Raw genomic sequence first — 27,988 nt, 5'->3', positions numbered from 1 at the left:
GGTGAATACTATGCTAACCTCCTGGTCAAATTGCAACAAAAGCTACGCTAAAAAAGGCCAGGTTTAGCAAGGAAGGAAGTCATCTTCCATCAAGACAATGCTCGCCCACCCACATGTGCCGTCGCTGTGGCTAAATTACGCGAACTAATTCACCTGATATGTCTCCGTCAGACTTCCATCTCTTCTGAAAACTGAAAATTTGTCTCAGAGGATGAAGATTCACTTCAAACGAAGAACTGATAGCTAGAGTTGACAACTATTTTGCAGGCCTGGAGGAAACTCATTTTCGAGATGTGATGAAGGCACTGGAACGTCGTTGGACCAAGGAGACTACACACCCTCGTATGACAGAATACTGGCTTGTGTTGCTCATCTACATTTAACTAGAGGTTATTTTCAGTGCAAAATATGTAGCGTTGTGCTGTTACAGTAACGTTTGTACATTATTTTAGTATCGTTGTAACCAGCTCGACTAAACATCCCTTCCTTCGTTTTCATTTTCATTGTCATCCACGAGAGCAATAATTTCGCGTGAAGATACAGCTGTCTCCTCGTTTACTGATAATGTGAATGAACGGCAGCCTGTGTTATCCAAATCTGTATCAGAACAAGAACATAACGAATGGGGTTATAAAATATCTTCTAAATAGCAAATTTGGTTGCAAAAAACTTGCAGATCAGTGCACAAAAAAATTGTGGCTTCAGGAGCTCCACTTTCCATTACAGCCTTAGGAAATTACTGTCTCCTCTTCTACACATTTCAGCCTTGAAGAGTTCAGCCATTATTTTTGCTCCAGTTTACGTATCACATACATAATTAGACCTCGTCACGTGCAAATGCTTTGTTGATCCTTTTCTTAGCTTTTTGGTAACACATTTTCAGGCTCTTCGAGTCACCATTTGCCGCGATGTTACGAGAATTAAAGTCAACAGCAACTTCTCTCCATGCCTTTACCTTGTTGGCCGCAATGGGTTTAATCTGAGTTTTCGTTTCTTTCCAGTTGTATCTTTGTACTGGTTTAACACAATTTACAGCAGTAAACCTTGCTTGTATTTAGGAAAAGTTTGATGATCTTTTTCCGTTTGCTTGTCTCCACGGTTATATCTCGACATCTTCAATAATAAATACTGTGTATGTAAGATGTACGATGAATACAGGGTGTTTCAAAAAGAATATACATATTACAAAGTATAATTTTGTGCAAACAATCGATCGCTGCGCCTCGGCTTGGCTATTGGAGCAAGGAATACAGAGTGTAGTTTATGTTAATAGCCGCTAGATGTCAGTTGTCTTCTGTTTTGCTTGGTAACCGACATGTGTTTAAAATTGCTACTCCGCAGAAGAAATCATTTTGTGTTCTCGAGTGCAGTTCCGTGATTACAGTGAAAAGACGTTTCAAAAAAATTGTTCAAATGGCTCTGAGCACTATGGGACTTAACACCTGTGGTCATCAGTCCCCTAGAACTTAGAACTACTTAAACCTAACTAACCTAAGGACATCACACACATCCATGCCTGAGGCAGGATTCGAACCTGCGACCGGAGCAGTCACGCGGTTCCAGACTGAAGCGCCTTTAACCGCACGGCCACACCGGCCGGCAAAAGGCGTTTCAGCCTGAGGTACCAAATTGATCCATCCGAATGGGCGGAACATTCGCAGATGGCATCGACAGTTTCTAGATACAGGATTTGTATGTAAAGGAAAGAGTCCTGCCCACCGTCATGTTCATGAAGAAAATGTTGCACGAATTCATACTACTTTGCAATCTAGTCATTCAAAATCAACTCGTCGTGCCAGTCGGGAGTTACAACTGCCTACAACAACAACTTGGCGTGTTTTGAGACGTCGGTTGGTTATGTCGCCGTACAAGTTACAGCCGTTACAAGCTCTGCGTCGCGACGACAAACGCAAAAGTGTGGCATTTTGTAAACGAGATTCTTTATGCTATTGACAATTATAACACTTTCGCATAACGCATTGTGTTAAGTGAAGAAGCGACTTTTCATGTTAGTGGACAGGTAAACAAACACAACGTTCGAATTTGGGGCCTACAGAACCTATAAGCAACCATTGAACATGTACGAGGTTCACCCAAAGTCAATGTGTTTTGTGCGATATCCCGATCATCTGTTCGTGCGGCCCATTCTTCTTTGATGGAAACACAGTTAACGGTCAGCAGTATCTAGCCATTTTACAAAACTGCTTGTTTTCGAGGCTGCACGAAGACAACTTTATTTTTCAACAAGACGGGGCAGCCCCTCACTGGAGTTGCCAATTGCGCGAGTATCTGAATGAAACTGTACCGAACCGTTGGATTGGTAGTCAAGGACCTGGCGAGTTAGCATGTGTCACCTGGGCTCCACAGTCACTGGGTTTGATATCCTCTGACTTTTTCCTGTGAGGTTTCGTTAGAGACAACGTTTATGGTCTAACATTCCCACAGAACCTGGAAGAGTTGAAGAACCGGATGCATACCGCCATAACACCAGTGATAAATGACATGCCAGAGTATGGAACGAATTTGAGTATCGATGTGATAATGTTCGTGTCACTGATGGAGGACATATTGAACATCTGTAATCTGAACTTGAGAGGTTCGTAAATATGTGTGTAATGATTCATATTCGTATGTCTTAAAGTTTAATAAATATATGCAATCGAAATACGAATATTATTTTTGAAACTTCCTGTATATGCGGTCGCAGCGCAATAATCAAATGTTCAAACACGTGTGAAATCTTATGGGACTTAACTGCTAAGGTCATAAGTCCCTAAGCTTACACACTACTTAACCCAAATTATCCTAAGGACAAACACACACACTCATGTCCGAGGGAGGACTCGAAACTCCGCCGGGACCAGCTGCACAATCCATAGCTGTAGCGCATCAGACCGCTTGGCTAATCCCACATGGCAGTGCATGGCAGCGCAATAATCGTCTCGATAGGCGACTTGAGCCGTGTTGCAAAGTGTGTTACGTCCTAGCTTAGATGACACCTGAACCTGCTCCGGTGGATCCAGGTATAGCGTTTACACAGTACAACTGAGTCCAGAAGATGGAACAGATTCTCATCTGTCGTCAGACTCGATCCTCAGCTGGCGACGTCCACACAGTCCGGCCGAAGTGCAGCCGCACCGCGCCGCACAGCACCCCGCCTCTCTGCCGCGCAGTGCGGTCCCGACCGTCGGCCTGCTGCTGGAGGGCGAGCTGGCAACGCCGCCCCGTGACGTCAGCGCCGGCTGCCGCTGCGGCTCTCAGCTGTGTGCGCCGCTCGCCCAGCTCAGAAGGCAGCCAGGAGCACAGTGACGTCCGCTGGAAAACCCGAGAGAGAGGTAAGGCGGGCAGCTGGACTCTGCTGCAATGTCCAAGAGGCCCGCTGTACGGAACGCATTTATCTGGTTTTGTGATTCGCTAACTACTAGTGTCTGTGTGGCTGTTGTTCCATTAAGGCTAGTTTACACTACGGCATTGCGCTGCGATTTCGTAATACATGACAGAACACACGGCGACACCGGTGTTCACATCTTTAGCTCATGTTCTAGCGGCTAGCGTTGCTACCTCTGCATTGCGGGGTCCTAGGATCGATTACCGGCTGGGTTGGGAATTTTCTCCGCTCGGGGCCGGGTGTTTGTATCGTCCTCATCATTTCATGATCATTTATGAAAATGGCGAGATCGGACTGAGTAAAGATTGGCAATTTGTATGGGCGCCGATAACCACGCAATTGAGCGACCCACAAACCAAACATGATCAGCAACATGTGTTCACATAAGTTTCATAGTTTTGTGAGTGCCGTAGTCGTGTCTAAACTGAAAGTTTTGACAACTGCACCAGCGGTGAAGTAGTTAATTAATGCCTCTTTGCGTGAAATCACTGCAAAAGGAAAGAAATAAGAAAGGTGTTTGGGTCCGTGAGTGAATAAAGAAAAGACGTCAGCTCGTTGCTCACTGATCTTGCAGGAGGAAACTAATGGAAAACCCTTAATCTTATCACAGAATGCTACCAGAATAGGTTATGTTTCCCCTAAATAGTCAGTGCTGCAGTGACGAAGGAAAAATATGGTAGTGAGTGAAGCAATGTCGCCAGAACTGAAATTAGAAATCAAATTGTGTAGGGTCCAGAACTCTCGTCCTGCTAGAAGGTTCAGATGTAATAGGTGGTGACGTGTTTGCATTAACACAACATTTAACTTAGCCTTTCTCGGCACATGCTTCACTGAGTTTCGAAGAAAGCATGTGTAGTGACTTGGCAAGACAGCCAAGCCACTATGATTGGTAGCCGAAAAGCACGCATTAAGCTCACGCAGGCTGGCGTGAGGTCTGGAACAGGATAAGGTAATTAATATAGCCAATAATGTACGTTGCTGCTGGAATACTTAACTTTAATCCATAATTGGTGAACATCGGTCTGACGGTACATGCATCACAAAATAAATAGCAAATGATAATGGCGTCTTGCTAGGTTGTAGCAAATGACGTAGCTGAAGGCTTGGCTAACTATCGTCTCGACAAATAAGAGCGTAATTTGACAGTGAACCATTTCTAGCAAAGTCGGCTGTACAACTGGGGCGAGTGCTAGGAAATCTCTCTAGACCTGCCGTGTGGCGGCGCTCGGTCCGCAATCACTGACAGTGGCGACACACGGGTCCGACGTATACTAGCGGACTGCGGCCGATTTAAAGGCTACCACCTAGCAAGTGTGGTGTCTGGTGGTGACACCACATTCCTCCCCCGCAAATCGGCGTACGGTGGTGTTATAAGGCTTCCGCCCGCTGTGGGGAGGACCCCATGTTGACGTATGCGATGAGGTGGGGAGCCTCACCACAGGCGAGGCTGTGCCACCCGCACCCGGCCATTCGGTCCGAGGGGAGCTAGGAAACACCTGAAAACCTAGTCCAGGGTGCACGCCAACATGCGGTGTATGTGCCCGTAGATAATCAGGAGGGGCCGAAGGGTCGACCTCCATCGGGCTGGAGCACCCGACGGGCGAAGACAACATATGGTCCGGAGCGGGCAAGAGTTCCATGGCGGAGGACAACTGGTCACGGGAAGCGATCGGCGATGCATACCCAGGGAGGCGCCCGGCGGTTGCAACGACACGTCCACTGCAGGCGGGAGAACAGGCGGCGGCAGCGGCGGCGGCGTGTCGCCATGGGGCAAAATGGAAGGCAGCGTGGGTAACACCTGGCGCTGAGGCGAGCCAGTAGATGGGTCCCCAGGGCGCTGACCGGACGGCACCGTCGCTAAAAGCAGACGGGGAGCGGCAGATCCCTTGCGACGACAGAGGCGCAGCTGATTGAGATGCTGACGCACCTCAGCAGAGGCCCCCAAAACCAGATACATTGCGCGGCCGAGGCAGCGAAGAATGCGCCCTGCGAGCCAACACCGTGAACCGCGATAGTTGCGATAGTATACAACGTCGCCTGGAGCAAACCAGTTGGTTGCCGCTGTACAGGAACCAGATGTGGCGGATGTAGCAAAGACATCAAGGTTCGATGAGGGCGACCGTGAAGCAGCTCAGCTGGCGAGCGACCATCTCGGGGCTGAGAGCGATACGAGGACAAAAAGAGTAATAACGTGTCCTCCCGAGCATGCGACTTTTTCAACTTCTACGTCTGGGACTTGAAAGTCCTGACCAGTCGTTCAGCGGCACCGTTTGACTGTGGCGAAAACGGCGCGGACGTCAGATGTTGAATACCATTGGCCTTGCAGAATGACTGAAATTCTGCGGACATGAATTGGTGGCCATTGTCGGAAACAATAGTCTGTGGTAGACCTTCAATGCAAAAGATAGCGGACAACCCTTGGATGGTGGCAGAAGACGTCGTGGAAGACATCCGGACAACAAAAGGAAAATTACTGAATGAATCGACCACAACCAACCACCGAGCATTCCAGAATGGACCAGCAAAATCGATGTGTAAGCGTTGCCAAGGGGTAATGGCTTTTGGCCATGCAAAGAATTTCTGTGGTGGTGCTGATTGTTGTTCGGCACACGCCATGCAAGAAGAGCACATTTGTGTAATCGCAGCATCGATTCCGAACCAAGTACAGTGCTGATGAGCAAGTTGTTTCGTTCTCCCTATACCCCAATGTCCTCGGTGGAGAAGCTTTAAGACAGAGCACTGTAACAAACGTGGGACCACGACCCTGGACTGATCATTATCAGAACGCAACAGCAAAACATCACGTTGTACAAAAAGTCTCTCCTTGTGAGCAAAAAAATCGGCGAACCAACAGATCCTCGATCCGTGACTTTGACAAGGGCCACTGCGTAGCAACAAAACGCAGGACAGGGTCGGCAGCTGTGGCTGTAGCTACACGACGAAAATCAATCGGAAACGATTCGACCACGTCATCGGTTTCCGAATCAATGAACAAGCAAGCAAGTTCGGAGGAATCAAATGCTCTATCCTCAGCAACAGGCAAACGGGACAACGCATCGGCGTTGCCGTGCTTAGCAGTAGACCGATACAAGATATCGTAGCGGTACTGCGAGAGGAAAATAGACCAGCGAATGAATTTCTGCACTGTACGTTGAGGTACAGGCTTATTCGGATGAAAAAGGGGTTTCTGGGGATCGAATGGCGTAAGGCAAGTATTGGAAAGCAACGCCGATTTCAACTGGCGAAAGGCGCGTTCGCATTCCGTCGTCCAGACGAACGGAACACCTTTACGGCGTAAGCAATGAAGCAGAGCTGAAATGGAAGAGGCGTGGCGCACATATTTATGGTAGTAATTTATTTTTCCCGGCACACTCTGTATCTGCTTCAAATTCTGCGGCGAAGGCAAGTCTTGTATGGCACAGAAGTGCTCTGGACTGGGATGGATGCCTTGGGCATTGAGTACATGTCGCAGATATGGCAAATCACGAGCAAAAAACACACATTTGTCCTTCCGCAAGCGAAGACCATTTTGTCGCAAGACCTGAAATAATGTTCTGAGATTGGCTAAATGTTCTTCTTCCGTCTTGCCGGAGATCACAATATCGTCCAGATAGTTTGCTGCAGTAGGGACCGACGCACAAACAGTTTGTAGATATTGCTGAAACAATGCAGGGGCAGATGCACACCCAAATGGCAGTCGTTTGAATCGGTACAAACCAAGATACTTGTTAACCACCAAAACGCGCTGGGATTCTTCGTCCACCGGTATTTGCAAGTACGCATCTGCTAGGTCCAACTTCGAAAAATATTTACCCGGGCAGAGTTTGTCAAAACGATCTTCTGGGCGGGGTAAAGGAAAAGTTGCAGTCACTAGTTGTCGATTCACTGTTGCCTTGAAGTCCACGCAAAGTCTCAATTTTCCGGAAGGTTTTTGCAAAATTACTAAGGGTGAAGCCCAGAGAGAAGCCTGCACACGTTCTATTATACCTTGAGATTCCAAATCGTGTAATGTTCTAGCAACCTCATCACGCAATGCGTGGGGAACATTGCGCGCTCTGAAAAATTTCGGTTGCGTGTTGACTTTCAGTTCCAAATGTGCTTTATAGTTCGTAGCGCAACCAAGGCCTGGTGCAAAAATGTCTGCAAATTTTTCACATAGACGAGAAACACTGGCTGAAGGCACAGTCTGGTTCACTGATAGGACCTGATTGACTATAGACAAGTTAAACAACTGAAATAAATCGAAACCAAAGAAGTTCACTGCAGAAGAAGAACAAAGGACGTAAAATGACACAAGTTTTGTTTGTCCCTTGTATGTTGCAAGAAGGCTGCACTGTCCTAACACAGGGATAGCCTGTCCGGAATAACTAGTTAGCTTAACATTTGCGGCATGCATCGGAGGTGTGCCCAGCTGTTTGTACGTGTCGTGATTGAGTAGTGAAACTGAAGCTCCGGTATCGAGCTGGAATGGTATCACGTTGCCATGAATGTCCAAATCTACAAAAAGTTTATTGTCCTGCTGACGACAAGAGCGACTGTCTCATTCAACGTGAACAGACACTGGTACAGAAGCACTTGCGACTTGACGGGATTTCCGGCGATGTCTACGCACTCAATTTGTGGGACGAACACAGTCACTGTTAGAGAGAGTGGCACTGGGCAGAGTGGAGTGAACTACATGAACGTCCATGGGCGAAGTGACGTGAGCCTGAGTATCCTTGGTTCGATTCCGATTCCAGCGCGAAGCAAAGGGCCTGGAATGATTGTGAGTGTCCGTTCTGAGCTTTTTCTGGCAAACACTTTGAACATGTCCTTTTGTATTACAGAAAAGGCAAATAGCCTGGCGTGACGGGCAATTCTCACACGAATGTCTAGTAGCATACCGCAGGCATCATTTCACTGCATTTGCATTCTGGCGCGGGACACGTGGCTGAGAGGCAGGCGGCATTGGCGCGGCCGGGCGCGAGGACTGTTTACTGTTCCGTGCAGCTGGCCCGGCGGGCCGGTTAACCTGACACACGGGTGGCGAAGTTGCAAATGATTCCTGAGCAAAGTCAAGTGTGTCCTGCCGATCCAATATGTCCATCACTTGTTGAAGGGAGGGATTGACTAGTTTCAAAATCTGTTCCCTTATACGAACATCAGAAACGTTCTGTGCAATTGTATCACGCACCATAGTATCTGAATAAGGGAGTCCACATTCACACTCAAAATCACAATCCCTAGTAAGGCCTTACAAGGTTGCAACCCACTCCTGATTAGTCTGACCGGCCGTACGTTTTGTACGAAAGAAGGCATACCTTTTCTCAACTACATTGACTGATTCTTTGAAATATGCATCTTAATGCAGATAAAATTTCGTCGTAGGACAGTGTTGCTACGTCACGTCGGGGAAATAATTTCACTATCACACGGTACATTTGCATCCCTACACACGATAAGAAGAAAGCCTGCCGCTCGTTACCTTGAATTTTGTAGACGGCGAGATGGAATCCAAATTGGCGTGACCACTCCGTCCAGGTTTCCAGTGCCGCATCAAAAGGACGAAAAGGTGGTGAAACGGCGCGTTGTGGCTGCGTGAACGGTGGAGCGGCGGCTGCCGCATCGTTTTGCATTGCACGTTGACACTGGACGAGCTGTCCAAGGGCATCCAATAAGGCCTGCGTCCGCTGGTTCTGTAAGCGATAAAATTCGGACAGTACATCTGCAGATTGTGGCGAAGCCATGACACAAGTAAATCAGGGCAGGAGCGGTAGTATTAGTACAAACGCGAATTGGCTCGACGCCAATCCTCGGCGCCAAACTGTTGTGACTTGGCAAGACAGCCAAGCCACTATGATTGGTAGCCGAAAAGCACGCGTTACGCTCACGCAGGCTGGCGTGAGGTCTGGAACAGGACAAGGTAATTAATATAGCCAATAATGTACGTTGCTGCTGGAATACGTAACTTTAATCCATAATTGGTGAACATCGGTCTTGACGGTACATGCATCACAAGATAAATAGCAAAGGATAATGGTGCCTTGCTAGGTCGTAGCAAATGACGTAGCTGAAGGCTAGGCTAACTATCGACTCGGCAAATGAGAGCGTAATTTGACAGTGAACCATCGCTAGCAAAGTCGGTTGTACCACTGGGGCGAGTGCTAGTAAGTCTCTCTAGACCTGCCGTGTGGCGGCGCTCGGTCTGCAATCACTGATAGTGGCCGCAGGCGGGTCCGACGTATACCATTTAGACACCTTTAAGTGTAAATTAATATATTTCTTACTTCAATTATCGAGACTTTACTCTTCTCGTTTTCAAATATATTTTTCAAACAGAGCCAAGTTTGACTGTAGTAACGTGAAATAAATTTCGCGCATGGGATTACTGAAAAAGTCAAATTATTTCAAGTGGCCTCTTTGGCGTCAAAAAATTGTCCAAAGGTTACGAATTCTCTCAACTGCGGGCATTAACAAGAGCCATCTTGCTTTTCAATGAGATAGAAGAGTTTCATGATTTACATCAACGTATAAGCAGAACTTTCTCAACTTGTCCTCCCAGAGTGTATTGAAACACAATTACGTATTTTCACGACGGTTGTTTCAATGTCTAGAGTTAAGATTGCAGCAGCGCTTGATAGTAGTACTGTGGAGAATACGGGCAGGCCATCCAGTTCCCTCTACATTGTTTCCTAGTCGCTCCTTAATTTGGTGAAACACATTCCGCTGAGCGCGTCGATGAAGGTTTCCGAAGTTATTGGTATTGCCTCCACTAAAGCGATTAATTTATCTGATGGAATTTGCTGTTGTCTTAAAGGGTCTAAAGAAAACTTTGCAATTGTCTCCGATGTTTCGTTATTACGTGACTCAAACTTGAACAGCTTCTTTTGGATTCCGTCAGTTTCAGCTAAGTAGTGGTCAACTAAAGGAAACACCTTTTCGGCCTCCTGGTTCGATGCGTCGGTGCGGTCATACACGGAGTGTGGTGCGATAATATTTTTAACAATCGCTATAGCTTTGGTTGTGGCAGTAGACTGCTTTGCTGTGACTTTGTAGTCGGGATACATTGAGGCATTCACTTTTACGTCACAGTCAAGAGAACTGAAGGACTGACGAAGCGTAACAACTTCGCAAGCCGCTGTTAGTTCCGCAGCAGCAACGAGTAATTCTTCCTCAGTATCATCTTACATCATAAATGTAGCCACGTGCTTTGATGTCGATGCTACCGCGAATCTATTGGTAAGATTCTTCGTAGAAAGGTGGATGCCTCACGTCTGGGTTTCCTCCGTGAGTTACTGAGATGAAACAGCAACGAAGCTCTCTGCCTGATCTGCACGTCCTTTCTTGACAAAAGACCGCTTTTTTGTGTAATCATTCGAAAAGTGACACACTTTTAACAGACATTTTTTAGCTGTGATGAGCTAATTAGGCGGTAAAAAGTCGACAACACTTTCGTCACCGTACACGTGACTATACATTACCAACTTGCACACGTTGTTCGTATTACGTTTAGGAAGAGCCGTCTTATCAGATTGCAAATGGGAACTGGCCGATTTTTCCGTGTGGCGCTGCTTGTATAGTTGCAGCCCCGTACTACTGGAGATTTCTGGTATTTTCTCGAATGACAGTGCTGCATCCAGAAGGTGCTTTCATCGGAAACAGAGGATACGCAACATGCAACGCCATCTGTGAGATGATATTATCAACATAAACTTGTTGACATAGAGAGGAATTGAGGCTGCATTTATGTGTTGCGCTAAGAGATGGTGTTGCGTCAGTACGTCAGCCAAGCTCGTTAAGAGTATTTTGCAAAATGGGGACATAATTTCCTCTTGTCGGGGGTGTCGGGAGGGGGAGGTCCGTACCAGTGACGGTCCTGACGTATCGGGGCGGATGGCAGCCGTACCTGCAGACCACCGCGCTCTGTGAAGTGGATGGAAGCTCCGACGGTGCCGCCTGTTTTCGCTCAGCCAGAAGTACCGGTCGCGATACGCCTCGCGCCAAAGATTGGGACTGCTTCTGCTACGATGCAAGGGCAAGGATTTTTGATCGTTAACTGACACGAATTAATTTAAGATAACAATAAGACAGTAGCTATGCGAAGTATGAACATGCTATTTCCCTTTGTCGACAAGTTTTCAGCCACAGTCATTAACAAATATCTTGAGACATCATTCTTCTGAAACACGATATACTGTACTACAAATAAATTATATTACTGTATTATGTCGTTTTGGGTACCTATATTATCGGAGTGGAACGTATTGACCTATTCTGCATGGATTCCTACGAAAAACTGTTGCACTTAAAGAGGGTTAATTGAGTGAGATTTAGAAATGCATCATGCTCATTAAGCGAAGTTACGATGAAACTTAATCGTGCAATAATCAGTTACTTTTATTCTGCCACCAATTAAACTACAAATTAACTACTGACATATTTATCGTGTAAATGAACACTTTAATTGTAATTAATTATGACACTTCCTGAAACTTTACTGTGCCTAAGTAACGTAATTCAATAAACATAATGAAATTAAGCATTGTAATTATGATTAATAAAATTTATGTAATTGTAACATCCCACTTACAATTGTCCACAGCTCGTGGTCTACTGGTTAGTATTGGAACCTGTCTATCACAGGGTCTCACGTTCGATTACCGGCTAGATCGGCGGAATTTTTTCTGCCCAGAGACTGGGTGTTCGTGTTCTCCTCACCATTTCATCATCATTCAGAAAAATGGGGAGACTGGAATGTGAAAAAGATGGATGTTGAGCGCCCTACAAACCAAACCACCACCATCACCACCACCACTCACAGTTGTCTATGGTTGTGAATCAAGTTTACTAGTGGAAATCATCAGCAGGACTTCAAATGCTGCTCATCACTTAATTTACATCTGTAAATATTTTTGTCTGTTTCATTTAGCAGCATTTTTCTTCACACGTCAACATAGCGGAAGGGAACGACATGAGCAAACTTCTGCAGCTGGTCAAACTGTGTGAGTGGAAGAATTAAATTCCAGCAATCATCTTCATAAAAATCGCTACATTGCGAATCAACCGTTTGCGGAGCTGATGCAAAAATTGGGTTCTGAGTAAGCAATTGCATTGAATTTAGCGTTAAGGCAATTTAAATTAAACTACTCAGTGCTAAACTGACTGTATCTTCACTAAGAAACAGCAGTCACACAACACAATAGTCCATTACATTTTGCTTTTCGGGTGGCACATGTTGAATACAACATGGTGCTATACTACTGCACCTTTGTACTCCTCGGAAGACGTCACCGCCATACATTTAACACTGTCAGAAGTAGTTGTAACAATGTGTAAAGCGCAGCACGTGCATCGGCTATCAACGTGGCAATGAAATGACCTGGATGCTTCCCATAGGTGAACAGAAATTGGGTGTCCGGTGCCTTCTCTCTGAATTCGTCTTCTCCTCTACCACCTCCGTTCCAGGCCCACTCACGTACACCTCCAAGGTCTGTACCTCGGCTGCAGCTTCCTCTAGATCTCTCACTAGTCCCAAAAGTCTCGGTTCACCCCGCGGCTCTCTGTCGCCTGTTTCTCTTGAAGTGTACCAATTTCAGTGGTGGTATACACGGATGGCTCGAAGGTTGATGGTCATGTTGGGTTCGTTTACGCTTATGCACGACATACTGAACAGCGCTCCTTGCAAGACGGCCGCAGTGTTTCCACTGCAGTGCTGGTAGCCTTCTCTCGCGCCCTTGAGCATATCTGTCCCTGCATCAGAAGTCCTTCTTCATTTGTAGCGACCCCTTGAGCACCTTGAGCACCTCACAAGCTCTCCACCAGTGCTATCATCGCCATCCTTTGCTAATGGTCATCCAAGAGTCTGTTTACATCCTCAAACAACGTGGACGATCAGTCTTTCTATGGACCCCGGGTCACGTCGGAATCCTGGGAAATGAATTTGCTGAAAGTCTAGCCAGATAGACTACTTGTAAAGTCTGGAGATCGGCCTACCGGAATCTGTTGTTCGGTTCAGTATTATGCCGCAAAGTTTTTGAGCTCTGGTATACAGAATGCTGCTCCCTGACTTTGCTGAATAAGCTACGAATGGTAAAGGAGACGACGAATGTGTGGTAGTCCTCCATGCGAGCTTTTCACAAGGACTACATCGTCCTTTGCTGGCTCCTCATCGGACATACTTCGCTGGTTCACGGTCACCTACGTTGCGAGGACCCACCAAAGTTTCGCTGTGGTTCACACTTGAGTGTCTGACATCTTATTGGACTGTCCAGATTTAGCCGCCCTGAGACGGACCTTTAACCTTCCTGGCGCACTGCCTGCAGTGTTAGGTGACAGTGCCTGAACAGCCGATCTAGCTTAAAGTTTTATTCGAGAGGAGGATTTTAACATTCAGTTTAAGGGTTGGCATGTGGCCTTGTCTTCCATCCCTTCACGCTACCTGCATTTTAACTCATCCCCGCCCCGTCTGGTGCTGTCTATTCGACTTGGTATTCATCTTTTCAGCATTTGTGTTTCTCTTGCCTTTTGCTCTTAGGCTGGGTATTTTAGTGTGTGGCAGTGGCTGGCTCATCCATTTTTATTACTGCAGTCAGCCAGCCAAGGCCACCTGCTATATTGTTTTTAACACTTTTAACAGCTTTTCTGCCTTTCCGTTAATGTTTCCTATTTTTGCTTGATATTTCGTTTCCGACTTCAGTGTGATTACTCACAGAATCTTACACATTTTCTTCCCTCCCAGATTTCAAGCAATAATAGCTGTTCATAGCGTAATGGCAACTGCAGTGCCACTGTCAGCTCGTAAAGAATGACGACAGTGATAAGCGTCACAAAAACTGAATTGTACCGAGGTGAGCAGAGCAATACTTGTATCAGGCCTCAGGAAAACTTAGAGGCTGTAGCCAGGTCTTGCTCTTGGGATTTAGCAGAACAGCCAGTGTGGCCGTTAGGCTAAAATGTTTGGAGACACCCGATATACGGCATAGGCCCCTAATTTAGCTTTCATTTGTCGCGAATCTCTTGTCTAGCACAAAATTCCAAGCGACTGGAAAAAAGTGTATCCATATAACCAGAATAAAAAAACGAATCTGCAAAATTACAGATCAATGTTCTCAACATTCGTCTGCTGTAGAATCCTTGAACATGTTATCATTTCAAAGAAAATAAATTTACTTTATTTAAGAGCCTCTGTGTGCAAATCAGCACAAATTCAGAAATAATTGCATTTGTGAATCTCGCCATGTCATTTGACATGATTGTACTGCGAACTCTGGTTGAAGGGCAAAAGGTAGTCCATACTCCTAGATTTCCGGAAAGTATCTGCAACTGTCGCACTGCAGCCTGTTAATGGAGATAGCAACAGAAAAGGTTCCCAGATATGTGAGTGGCTGAAAGACTTCTTCAATAATATAATCTAATATGCTGTTCTTGATGAAGAGCGTTCATCAATGACATGGGTATCGGTAGGGTGGTGTGAGGGGATCCCTGTGATCCTCCATATACATAAATGAGCTGGCAGACAGGGTTGGCAGCAATCTGCAGCTATTTGCTGATGATGCTGAGGTACAGAAAGGTGGTGTTTTTGAGTGACCTAGCAATGTACAAGTGACTTAGACGAAATTTCTTGTTTGTATAATGAATGAAAGCTACCTTTAAACGTAGAAATATCTGAGCTATGGCAGATGAGTAGGAAAAACTATCCAGTAATGCTCCACTACAGCATTAGAAGTGTGCTGCTTGACAGTCACGTCGATTAAATATCCTGGAGTAACGCTGCAAAGCAATATGAAATAGAACGAGCACGTAAATAGGGATGTGTAAATAACCTGTAAAGTAGATGTCTATGGAACAGTAATGCGACTCGTTCTTGGGTACTGCGTGAGTGTTGATCGTCACTGGGTCGGATTGAAGGAAGGGCATCAAAGAAATTGAGGCAGGCTTCTAACATTTGGTAGCAATAGGTTTGAAGAAAATGTTACAGAGCTGCTGTGGAAGCTCAAATGTCAATCCCTGGGGGGAAGCTGATGTTCTTTCAAGGAACACCATTGAGAATACGTAGAGAATTGGCTTTGGCAGCTGACAGCAGAACGATTCTGCTGCTACCAACGTACATTTCGCGTAAGGACCCAAAGATAAGATCCTAGGAATTAGGACTCATAAGGAGGCATATAGACACTTGTTTCACTGTCCATTATAATTATCCGGGCTGTTATGCCGTGTTCGATTGATGAATTCTGTGTCAATTCCCAACGTTTCGTCTCCGACTGCGGGAGATATCTTCAAGGGGGTCTGTAGCTCGATGGAAGCTCCAACACACCCACTGGCTCGCTACTGACTGTACTGGGTGTGTTGGACCTTCCATCAAGCTACTGACCCGCTTGAAGATGTCTCCCGCAGTCGGAGACGAAGCGTTGGGAATTGACACAGAATTCATCAACCGACCACGTCATAACAGCCTGGATAATTATAATTTACATGATATTTCCGCCCGTGAAAGTCTACATTTTAGTACTTGTTTCACTGTCGCTCTACTTGGGAGTGGAACAGGAAAGGTAATTACTAGTAGTTTCCTAAATACCGGGAGTGATTATGAGCTATAGATTCGCCAGGCCTTGTTTGTATTGCTCCTGATATCCATATTTAAAACCTTCATTGTTTTGTAACACTGTACTGCGACTAGAAATTACAGAAATAGTGTCTTCACCCCTTTCTGTCGACTTCTTGTGGGAAATACAGGTGTTTGATATTGTATTGTTGAAGACACGTGGCTATCACCTGTGGCTACGGAAGGATGTCATGCAGTTGTGATTGACATGTAATGGGCGATATTTACCCGCTGCTGCTGAGCACAGATCACCTATGCCTAATACATGAATTTACGGTGCTGTGTAAGGGCAAATGGCTGTTCGGTGATGCCTTGTTTCAGAAACATTCACAATGGCAGCCGCCAAGGAGGTGCAAGAGCCTGCTGCTACGGATGCTGGGGAAGGGGCCACGGTGACTCTGGTGGCCGGGGACACGCGGCTGGTGGCGCACAGGGCCGTCCTGGCAGGCAGGAGCCCCGTGTTCGCCGCCATGCTCTGCCAGGACACGCCGGAGGCCAGCAGCAGTGTGGTCACCGTCCCGGACGTCGAGGGCCCGGTGCTGCACCAGCTGCTGGCCTACATGAACTCCCTCCATGCTCCCGAGATGCCCCGCATGGCCCCACAGCTGCTGGCAGCTGCAGACAGGTACGGCGTGTGGGGGCTGAAGGTCCAGTGTGAGGAGCAGCTGGCCAGTCAGCTGTCAGCAGAGAACGCGGCGCGCACGGCGGTGCTGGCAGTGAGGTACTCCTGTCCCAGCCTCGCAGAGGTCGCTGTCGCCTTCATAAAAGCCAACTCGCTGGTGTTTGCCACAGCGGGTTGGGCTGATGCGGTCCTCAACCACCCTGATGAGGTGGTCAAAGTGAGTCAGTTGCTCGGTGGGCCACTGACAGAAACCAGGTAAGTGCGAGACAAGATGGTCACCTGCACTCTGTCCCTATATCTGTGTGTGTGTGTGTGTGTGTGTCTGTGTGTGTGTGTGTGTGTCTGTGTGTGTTCAAGGCTATAATGTTTGCCACTGAGTTTGTATACATGTCTCTGTCCTGTAAAATGCAGCTTCATTGATGCCTGCAACAGCCATTTGCTGCTACCTCAGAATACTTTTGTTGCCTGGCAGATTCAAAGAGAATTGTTAAGGCTTTCGTCGCCACTTTTTGACAAACGGCCTACTGGCTTCTATCTCGGGTTCTTTGGCCGATGTTCGTCTGATGATTTTACTGACGTTTCGCCAGCACGAGTGGCTGACATTGTCAAAGCTTCACCCTCCACTGCCAGTGGTGAACTGGAGCCCACCTCGCTGCCGCAGACGGGATGACTGGATGATCAATCATTACTAGGATGAAAGAACATAAGAGACATTGCGGGTTGGGCCAGCTTGAAAAATCAGCCGCTTATTCAGAGAAGCTGTAGAAATATAAAAACACGTGAATGGCTCCAACAAGAAAGCGGAAATCCTTAAGGTAAACGGATCCTGGATTCCTGTAATGCAGCGAACGACCGTCGCACGTAGCAAGAGTACAACTGCACCGGAAATGACCGCGGAAAAGCCCTCAGACATTGGTGCAACAGGTACATATGGTCTGTGGCTGTGAGCTCGGCTCCAGTTCATCACCGGCAATGGAGGGTGAAACTTTGACAATGCCAGCCACTCATGCTGCCGTAACATCAGTAAAATCATCACACGAACATCGGCCAAAGAACCAGAGACAGAAGCCAATAGGCAGTTTTGTCACATTCAGACATATCTCTAAATTTAACAGTGTTTACCAGCAGATGTCATGAAATAGCCCAAGTTTTCACACCTTAAAAAATTTTGACCTTTAAACAGTCCCTCCTTATTTGTTGTCACCGTTAAATTGCATGTGTACAAAACGTTGCCCTATGGCTTTCTCCATCAGGTATCTCAACAAAGGTACAAACCCTTTGATTACAGCATCAGTCATTTTGCTGTGGGCACAAAGATGTGTTGCTCAGCACATAAGCCGAAGCAGTGATGTGTCTAGTTTGGGGCCAAAACGAGCTGTGCCTCAGCACTCATTCTGTGCACTGTGCAGGTCACTAAAATCCTGTTTGCATAAAGTAGAGTTTAAAGCGGTTTAGTGTGTCTTCTGCAACTGCTACTTGCAGTAAAATACCTAGCAATAGTGTCACGCTGCGTAAACACAAGAAAAGATGAGGACTAAGTGTGTCACTCATAACCAGCACCTGGTACAAAGTAGCCTACTGCAGCACAGATCATGTTGAGCAACAATATATTTACAGTTTTCGATTGATGGTGTAGCTAATATAGACCTGAGGAAATCAGTTCGTCTAAAGTAGATAGTCAGAGCAATTGCTATTCCCAACTCGGTGTTTACAATCTGAAAATAATTTTCTCAGCACAATCCTTTATTGTCTTTAGACGGTACAGGAAAACTTTTTAACTACATTTAAGGCACAGCAGATGAAACAGTTTCTCATTAATGGCTTGTATAGAAGATTCGCAGAAAAGAAGGTGGAGTGAGCGTCTGTGCACCCATGTGAGGTTGATCATTATGCATGCAACCTGTGACCAGCTCAAAGGATAAGAACCCAGGCCTAACAGCAGCTCTGGGTGCTCCCATACAGTGTGGAGTGTCCCCATATTGTTTCTCTCTGTTCAGCCATCATGCAGGGCACATGCAACACTCACTCCCACAGAAGGGGTTTAGTGGTCAACATGCTTTGCTTGCATCCTTGATGAAAAGGCGTCATATTTGTCTGCCTGTCTTTCAAGTTTTCTGTATCTTCACAAAACTCTCCAGTAACTACCACAGGATTTCCTTCAGTTAGGGTGCTGCTGATGACCTTCTCTACCCTACCCATTGCTGCTGCTGTACCCTCTCCGATAACCAGAACATTGAAGAGTCACTGATATTTAACTTCCATTTGTTCCACACCACTTAGTTATATATTCCCCTGAATTTCTGATAGCTAATAAAATTTTTGGCTAGGCTTAAATATTTATGCAATACTTTGTGATGTTTACTTACTAGAAATTTTCTCTTTTGGTTAAATTGGCTGCACTTCCTAGATCATTGATAATTAACTTCTAGCCCCTATTGTTAATTATTCAGCCTGATTCTCTCTTGTTTGGTTAGCATGACATGAAAATTCATGTTTTAAACACGAAATATATTAAAATTGCACTACATTTTCTTTAAAGAAGCTGTTTTCGAAACACATCACCCATGAATATACTATGTAATCGCATTAATGTGACAACCTGTCAAAGGCCTGAATAAGCTCCTTTGGCAGCATAACGTATGTGGGAAGAGAGTCAATGAGTTTCTGGAAGGTACAGACAGACCAGCTGCACTAGGCTTCTCAGTTTAGAATCCACGGCATGAACAGCACACTCGAGGTAGTCCCAAAGATCCTCGATTGGAGTGGTGAGGGGGAAAGGGGGGAGTTGTAGGAAGGCTGGGAAATATGGAAAAGAAAATATGATGTCTGAATCTAGATTTAACGTGATCAGCGAATTGAAATGGAAAGAAGGATGGCCTGTTAGAGGAATGTGACGATATCAACAGGATGAGGAAGTTGAGGAAAAGGTCAATGTTGAATAGCAACCCAGGAGTTTTGAAGAGTTCAGTGATTTATTTGCGTCATAATTAGGAAAACAATAGCAACAATAATTCAGTTTTGGAAGCCATTGTCACTCCCAGAAAATCAAGTGACAGGAAGAGAGTATACAACAATAGTGAATAGGTATCTCTGTATGTAAAAGGAGAGAAACATCTAATAATCATTGGGTTGCTGTAATAGGGGAAGGTAAAAAGACATAGTTAAGAGACAATATAAGATTATTGGAAAGAATGAGAGAGGGGAAAGTTTCCTCGAATTCTGAATTAAATATCTACTGGTAACAATAAACACGATCTTAAAGAGTCAAATCAGAAGAAAGTGGAAAAGGCCTCTTCTGCCTCAAGATATGGAGCACCTTGGTCGCGCCGCTGCAGTTTTGCATAACAGACTGTCCCAGCATTGACACACATATAGAGCAGAAACTCTACCTGTTATAGATTACTTTTCTGGCTGTTCCAAGAAATTTAGTGCTGATAGCACCACCTACGTTTATGGGAGATATGGGGGTGGGGGGACGAACTGAGTTTCTTCACATGAGAGTAACAATACGGCTCCCTGTAGTACCATGGCTGTTATTCCCTGATGTCTTCACATACCGTTACCCAGTCCCTTCTTCTTGTCATTTTCCCACATATGAGTATCCTCACCTGTTTTGTGGAGAACTTCCACAGTTCCTTTATCAGTTCACATCTTTCTATAGCCTCCCATTCTGAATGTGGTATTCTCTTTTCTTGCTTTTCTCACAGCCCACGATTCATTTTCATTCACTACTCAGCTCCAGATGTACATTCTCAGATACTTCTTCTACAGATGAAGGTCTGTGTTTGGTATTTGTAATCTTGTTTTCTGAGGAATGTCGTATTACCCTGCTGGAGCAACTTTCATTGTCCCTCATGTCTATGTTTGTTGCTAGTGTGGTCCTTAATTTTCATAACTTTGTTATCAATGTTATTTCTACTACTACCCAATACATTCATCTTTCTTTTGATTGTAAATCCTAATGCTATATTCATTAGACTGTTCATTCCATTCAACTGCTCTGGTAATTCTTTCTCACTTTTGCTAATGATAACAACACCATCAGCGAATCCTTTCATTCTGAATTTTAATTCTATTCCTGATTCTCTTAAGTTGCAGCAGTGATACCTCGATTTTAGTTTTAAACGATTAGGGTGAACCATTTCTAGCATATTTTGAATTAGTTCCTCTTTCTTCCATTCCTATTTTTCCCTGTCGATTATTGTATATAACTATATATTACCTGCATTTCCCCTATTTATTAAACTATTTTTCAGGATTTTCTACGAGTTGCACCATTTTACACTGCCAAAGCTTCCTAAAGATAGACTAATCCAATGAACATTCCTTTATTTTTGGTAAATATTGCTTCCATTACCAAGTGCAAGTGCCTCTCTGAGGCCTTTATCTTTCCTAAATCCAAACTTATCAGACTATATAATAGATCTTAAATTTTCCTTACCATTCTACTGTATGTTGTTCTCGTCATAAATTTAGATGCATGAGTTGCCAAGCTGATTGTGTGGAAGTCTTCACTTACTGGCCTTTGCCTGCTTCTATAGTATCTGCATGACATTTTTTTCTGAAGGTCTGCTTGTATGTCCCTTGTCATAGGTTGTGCAACCAACTTGAACAGTCATATGGGTGTCACTTTCACCAAATGTCATAGAAATTCTAAAGTAATATTATCCAACCAGATTGTCTTGTTTGTGTGCAAGTATTCCAAAGCTTTTCTTAAGTTCTAATACTGAGTCCCCTATGTTTTGTTATTTGATGACCATTTTTTCTTGTGTCATGTCATATGATAGTTCCTTTCACTCATAGAGGTCTTCACTATACTGTTTCTATCCTTGCTCTGCTCTGCTATTAACAACGGAATTCCTTTCTAACTCTTGATCTTGAATGCTCACACTTTTCCAGCAACCATTTTGCTTTCTTTCCAGAACTTCCGTTTTCATTGGTTCCTTAGTGACCTGTAATGTTGTAGGGAACAGTTCCAGAAATGACATACTATTTTAATGTTTTGTTTTTATTCAAAAAATTTAATCTTTTTTATTATGTAAACACTTCAAAATCCAGGACATACACAAAAATGATTAGAAATCATTAAACATGAAACTACAATATTAAGAAAAAATTAAGACAAGAAACTATGCCCATGTGCCATTTTATACTTACAATAGGAACAAAATGAAAGTGCACAATTTTCAGAAATAGTTAACACCCTAAGCCAAAACGTCTTGAAGGTTTAATACATATCCATGCATATGTTTCTAAGGTCTTAAAAGATTTCTCACAAAATTCATAACTGTACCTGTGATATCAGCATACTGTGAGCCCATACCTTACATCTAGTATATTTAATGCACGATTCCCCTGGTCTTGAATGGGAGAAGATAGTGCACTACATACAAACACAGTCATCTTCATCTGCACTGAGAACTGAGTTATAGGCTTCCACCCTGCTTAACTATATTCTTTTGCAAGGTTGTCGACATATGTCAATCCTCAGTTAATTTTCACTGGTGCACTTTCTCTTCTAGAAGCTTGTTGTTGGTACAGCTGCTCAGAAAGCCAGAAGAAACCAGAGTTATTTTACATGTCTTTAATGAGCATTGTACTGCAGCACTAACTGGAAATACTTCATCAAATGGTGCCTTGAGTCATCTAGAGCTATCTTTTACAAGTCTGAAAGCTGTTTGTGGAAGTATTCCTCTTCAAAAAAATGGTTCAAATGGCTCTGAGTACTATGGGACTTAACATCTATGGTCATCAGTCACCTAGAACTTAGAACTACTTAAACCTAACTAACCTAAGGACATCACACACGTCCATGCCCGAGGCAGTATTCGAACCTGCGACCGTAGCGGTCACACGGCTCCAGACTGTAGCGCCTAGAACCGCACGGCCACTCGGGCCGGCATTCCTCTTCAGATGGTGAAATATTCTGTAAAACATGTGAACGTGCAGGAAAATTGGAATATTCGTTGTCGCGCCTAGGTGGATGTGAATTTTGGTCACCATGTACAGGCGAAGACTGTTTTCGTCCAAGCTGCCGGCCGAGCCCATTGCATACAGGGAGCATGCAGCACTGCAGCACTGTGTGTCCCATGAGCCAGAGAGGCGGCCGCCGTTTATGCCTTCTTCTCACTCTCCTTTGGCAACAGGATGGCTTGGATGTTGGGCAGCACAAAAGCCTCTGTGGTGATGCCAGAGGGCAGCTTGTTGTGCATCTTATTGTTGCAGATTGCAGGTCCAAGTGGTGCAGGGTGACGTATGTCTTATTGTTGCAGGCTACGATTCCATCCAGCTCAAGCACTCAGCTGCTAGGTACTCAGTGATGGCGGCGAGGTAGAATGGTGCCTGGGCACCCACAGGCCCTACATAGTTAGCCTTACGCAAAAGAGGGCAGATTCTGCTGACTAGGAACTGAAGCCCAGCCCTGCTTGAGTGGTACTTTCACTTTCCCTTGACTTAGCCTCCCTTTTTGCGTGTGGACATTACAGCTAGCTAAGTGATGCAGGTGAACGAGAGGGCAGCAACAGTGTGACCTGGAGTGAGTCAAGCAACCTTAGGAAATCCACTCTTAGTATTAACCACACATGCTTCTGTACCTTATGCAGTGGCAAAGAGCTAACGCATTCGGCACTGAGTGACGTTGGGTGTGTTTCTTGGAGGTTTGAAACCTTCATTATAATGGGTCTTCATGGGCCCAAAAACGCAAACGTGTATTGGCTGAAGTTGGCAATTACAGTGGGATAGTAGGCAAAATAGAGAAGCTCCATTTTCATTGGCACATTTCAGCACTTGAACATGTTTGAGATTCCAGCTATCGTCATCAGTGATAAACACTTTATTCTCTTTGCTTACCTTAATGAAACTAGAAAAATTTCTCCAGCCATTCATCCACTTTCTGGCCCTATTTCTAGAGTTCTTATAGGTACTCCATCAGTTAATTGCTCTTTCGGTTTTTTCTGGGGTAGAGTAAAGCTGGAGGTATAAAGTTAGCAGCAGAATTCATGCACGCTAATGTTGTAATGTGCAACCCCCTTTCAACAATTGTAAGTACGCCCATTTGTTTCTCCAGTCATTGCAAAAAATTTTTGACTCATGTCCACACATGAAAGTACAGATAAATTCATGCTGGCGAAATTCCTTCTTTATTGAGGACATGTATATACCATGTAAAATCTGTTAACCTGAGCTCTATTAAATACCACTGCATGAGCCAAAGTAGCAGCTTCCAGCTCCCTTAAAGATAAATCAGGATTGTGTGTCATAAATCCTTTCAGTCAGTCCTGCCAGTAATTTTCTTCTCCTTATTAAATTTGTGAGAGATACTATTTTGTTCTGCAGCTTAGTAAGCTAGTTCCTTTGGGACACTATATCCTGCATAAACCCCTCATCAAATGTAGACGAAACCTCTGACCCTTCGTTTGTGGCATGCCTTCTGAAAGTCACCTGTGATACACCAAATTGTCTGGCTGCTCTCAATCAGCCAATTTCATTCTTCTTTACTATATTGATGGCCCTTTCCATGGCTTATTTATCCCATGATGGGCATGTAGTCTTTCGGACAAATATTTTAACAAACTGAAAAAATTTGGTAGGAATTGGGATCCAACTCTTTTATGGTATTAGTAATGCTATTGCAATGTATTTGTAAATATTTTAACTGGTTTTATTACGTCAGTTGATCAGGCAAAAATGAGTCGTTTTGCCCTTACTCATGATATGTCATTTTATGGTATACATGTAGACATAGATAAAGTGACTTAGTTGCTCTTTACCATAGCCTCAGATTCCAAACGACAGGGTCTATTCATACACAGCCCCATGATGCTTTAACTTGATTTTGGTATCTCTGTGCACTCTGTGTTCTAAAATGAAGTAGCAACATTGCCACTATGTAGTAAATGTCACTGTTGGAACCTGTAAACCAGTGGACACAACAGAGGTAGGCAGTGGAGCACCACCACCACCACCACCACCACAACCATTGGTGGACCTAGTGAAGCACTATGGGGGTCAACACGATTTGCAGGCTGTTAAATATTGTAGACTTGTTCATGATTCACATTGTCTACCTCATTATTCAATAGGACAGGTTATGGAATGTTACATAAATTTTCAAAAAGCTTATTCATCGAGAGTACATGATGTATGTAAGAGTTCATTAATTTTTCATTCCATTTCATGGATTTATTTTAATTTGGAACAGTCGTATTGCCATTTTAGTGCACATCTGATATTTTAACAGAATGGATCTGGGCATATGGAAGATGAATATTATGTTGATAAGTTGTAATAAATCTCTTGGCAGAATAAGAAAAGTACATATCATTTATTTGCTTTGTTTGTCCAGAAGTTGCCACATTTTAGTTACCGGCACATGCCACACGTATTTTACAGTATGTATTCTTTTCTAGGATGACTGTAGTGAACTTGTCAGATACAAGTGACACTTTGTGTGTGTGTGTCGGTGTTTCCCTGTTTTTTCAAATATGTTCATGTAGAAGACTGTACACTGTTAGAGGCTTCAGTTGCGCGCGCGCGCGCGCGCGCGCGCGCGCGCGCGCGCGCACACACACACACACACACACACACACACACACACACACACACAATGGAGAAGTAGTAGATTACATGCCATTGTTACATGTAAAATGTTTCGATGAATTTCTTTTATGTGAAACAGAAGCTGGCTAGATTTGCTGATAAGATCACCAAATTTACCAATAAGAGGTTTGAAAGATTTTGCTTTAATGTCAGGAAAGTCTTTAACATGTAAATGTAAATTGTTTTGTGTGTAATCTTTGATAGTTTCACAGAGAACTAGTATAAGCTGCCTGAAGCATCTATTTTAGCGGATATAATGACTGCTAAGAAACAGCACACCAAGTTGAAAGAAAGTGAGTTACAGGAATCAGCGTCTCGGAATTTTACAGATGAAAATCTTGAGAGGTTGCATAAAGAAACTTTTAATGGATGATTGTTGAAGACGGAACCACTATACCTTAATATACGAGTTTCGTATCATAGAAGGGGAATATAGTAGGGTCGTTGTTCGACATATGTATACATTTTTGGTTGTATGTTTTCTTTATTAAATGTGTGTTTTCAGGAAGGTGTGAGAATTTTTATGTTTTGTGCAGGAGCCTTCCTGGAAAGGAGAGTAGCCGAGGACTGATCCAGGCAGCTAAGGAGGGGGCGGTGGAGGAGCTCAGGGTGCTTCTCGCGACAGGGGCGAAAGTGGGGGCGAGGGACGAGGACATGTGGACCGCTCTGCACTGGGCAGCTGAGAGGGGACACCTGGAGGCAGTAACGTGTCTGGTGGAAGGTGGAGCAGAGGTGGATGTGAGGGACAGCAGGCACAACACGCCGCTGCACTGGGCTGCATACCGGGATCACGTGGCTGTGACACGGCGATTGCTGGACTCCTCTGCTGACCCCGATGCCAGGGATAAGTATGGGTGGACGCCGCTGCACTGTGCAGCAAGATGCGGCCACACAAAGGTGGCGGCTGTGCTGCTCGATGCAGGGGCTGACACTGAGGCCAGGGACGCACACGGGCACGAACCCTGCGCCATCGCCAGGCAGAACGGCAAGCAGCAGCTCGTGGAGATGCTATCGTGAAGGATTCAGTGCAACAAACATCTGTGTAATGATGCTGAAATGACTCTCTACACCTGTTTGTGATATTGTTCTAAATACAGAAAGCGAATGGGAATTCTAGAGTCCATCATTTGTACTCACCTTTAAGTAGGACTCACGTACAGTGGTGCCATTATCATAAACTTTGTATTCTGTGGTGTGCGAGGCAAATGGAGTTAAGCAGCCATTCATGCAAGGTGCCTGCCACATTCAGACTTGACAGACAAATGATTAAACAAGAAATTCTATACTTTGATAGAATGCAACACAATCATACAACTGTTAGAATGATTATTGTTCATGGTCCTATGTGATAATGCAGCTGTAGTTCCATTGTCAACAGAATAAAAATAAGGTAAATTCTTATAAAAGAAAAGGACATAGCCAACTTTCCAGATTAAAAGATAAGAATATGTTTCTCTGATATAATACGGTATCTAGTTCTGCATCTGCTGCAATAATGGAATAGCTCGTTTATTTTATTATAATGTCATACTGGTAGCATTATTCACATTAGCTTATGTGCTGGTCATCTGGAATTGTAAAAGCAGTTCACGTTTAACTACAGAGAAGCAAAGCACAATCTAAAATCTCATGACCTTCATGTGGCCGTAACGCCGCTGACATGAAACATGATACGATCTGACAGATAGTGTTGAACTTCACCCCCACGTATGGGATGCCATGGCAAATGTCACTACTTTCAACATTTCCCTTCTTTCAACCTTCTGTGCATTCCTCCATCCAGCTATCGTCAGATGAGCGCTTGTAGCAACTCTGGACAGACAGGCGCCATTGCTGACAGCACCCTCACTGCCCCACTTGGCAGTCTTTGTAACTACAAATTGCAGGAATTCTACAGCCGATACCACAATGTGACGTACTTATGTAGACTATTGGGTCACTAAAAGGAACACTTAACATTAGATATATCTGCCACCCCAATACAAAAGAAACGAAGAAAATTGGGCTTGTTACATTTTATGGAATAGCTATACTGATAGAAAGAACTTGGCAATTTGCGAAAATGAGAAGCAATATGGTCGGCAGTCTCATTTGCCAAGGGCGGACTTACAGACGACTACCAGAGAACAGCACAACAAGTTGTGATATCATGAAACATAATACACAGATAAAAAATTATTTTGCATCACCCCAGTTCCCAGAACTCCTGAACATAGACGTTGATTGTGGATATTGTATCACAGACACAGTCCCTTTGACGGTTCAGAGATGTCACTAAACACGCCCAAAGATGTAAAACAACCATGGCTCGTGTTGTCTGCAGTTCAACCATGCCTAGACGATCAATACTGCGATTCGATCGCGTGCGCATTGTTACTTTGTGCCATGAAGGGCTCTCAACAAGGGAAGTGTCCAGGCATCGCCGAGTGAACCAAAGCAATGTTGTTCGAACATGGAGGAGATACAGAGAGACAGGAACTGTCGATCACATGCCTCGCTCAGTCCTCTCAAGGGCTGCTACTGCAGTGGATGACCGCTACCTGCGGATTATGGCTCGGAGGAGCCCTGACAGCAACGCCACCATGTTGAATAATGCTTTTCGTGCAGCCACAGGACGTCGTGTTATGACTCAAACTGTGTGCAATGGGCTGTATGATGCGGAACGTCATTCCAGACGTCAATGGCGAGGTCAGCGTACGCCACTGGTGGTCATGGAAGGCGCCGTAATGGCTATAAGATACGTGAATGCCATCCTCCGACCGATAGTGCAACCATATCAGCAGCATATTGGCGAGGCGTT

General features: G+C 44.7%; 1 protein-coding gene across 1 annotated transcript in view; it reads left to right on the top strand.

The window, feature by feature from the left end:
• The window catches only part of LOC126213101 (serine/threonine-protein phosphatase 6 regulatory ankyrin repeat subunit C-like), a 60,545-nt gene extending 33,997 nt beyond the window's left edge, over window positions 1-26,548 (top strand). Inside the window, exons 2-3 of the mRNA XM_049940705.1 lie at window positions 16,290-16,845; window positions 25,725-26,548. Coding sequence (XP_049796662.1) covers window positions 16,301-16,845; window positions 25,725-26,205 — 1,026 coding nt within the window. The 5' untranslated portion in view covers window positions 16,290-16,300 and the 3' untranslated portion in view covers window positions 26,206-26,548. The remainder of the gene's footprint in view (window positions 1-16,289; window positions 16,846-25,724) is intronic.
• Window positions 26,549-27,988: the final 1,440 nt, after the last annotated feature.

This window comes from Schistocerca nitens, chromosome 11 (genome assembly GCF_023898315.1).
Source record: "Schistocerca nitens isolate TAMUIC-IGC-003100 chromosome 11, iqSchNite1.1, whole genome shotgun sequence".
Classification (NCBI taxonomy): domain Eukaryota; kingdom Metazoa; phylum Arthropoda; class Insecta; order Orthoptera; family Acrididae; genus Schistocerca; species Schistocerca nitens.
This window is presented reverse-complemented; position numbering and strand designations above follow the sequence as displayed.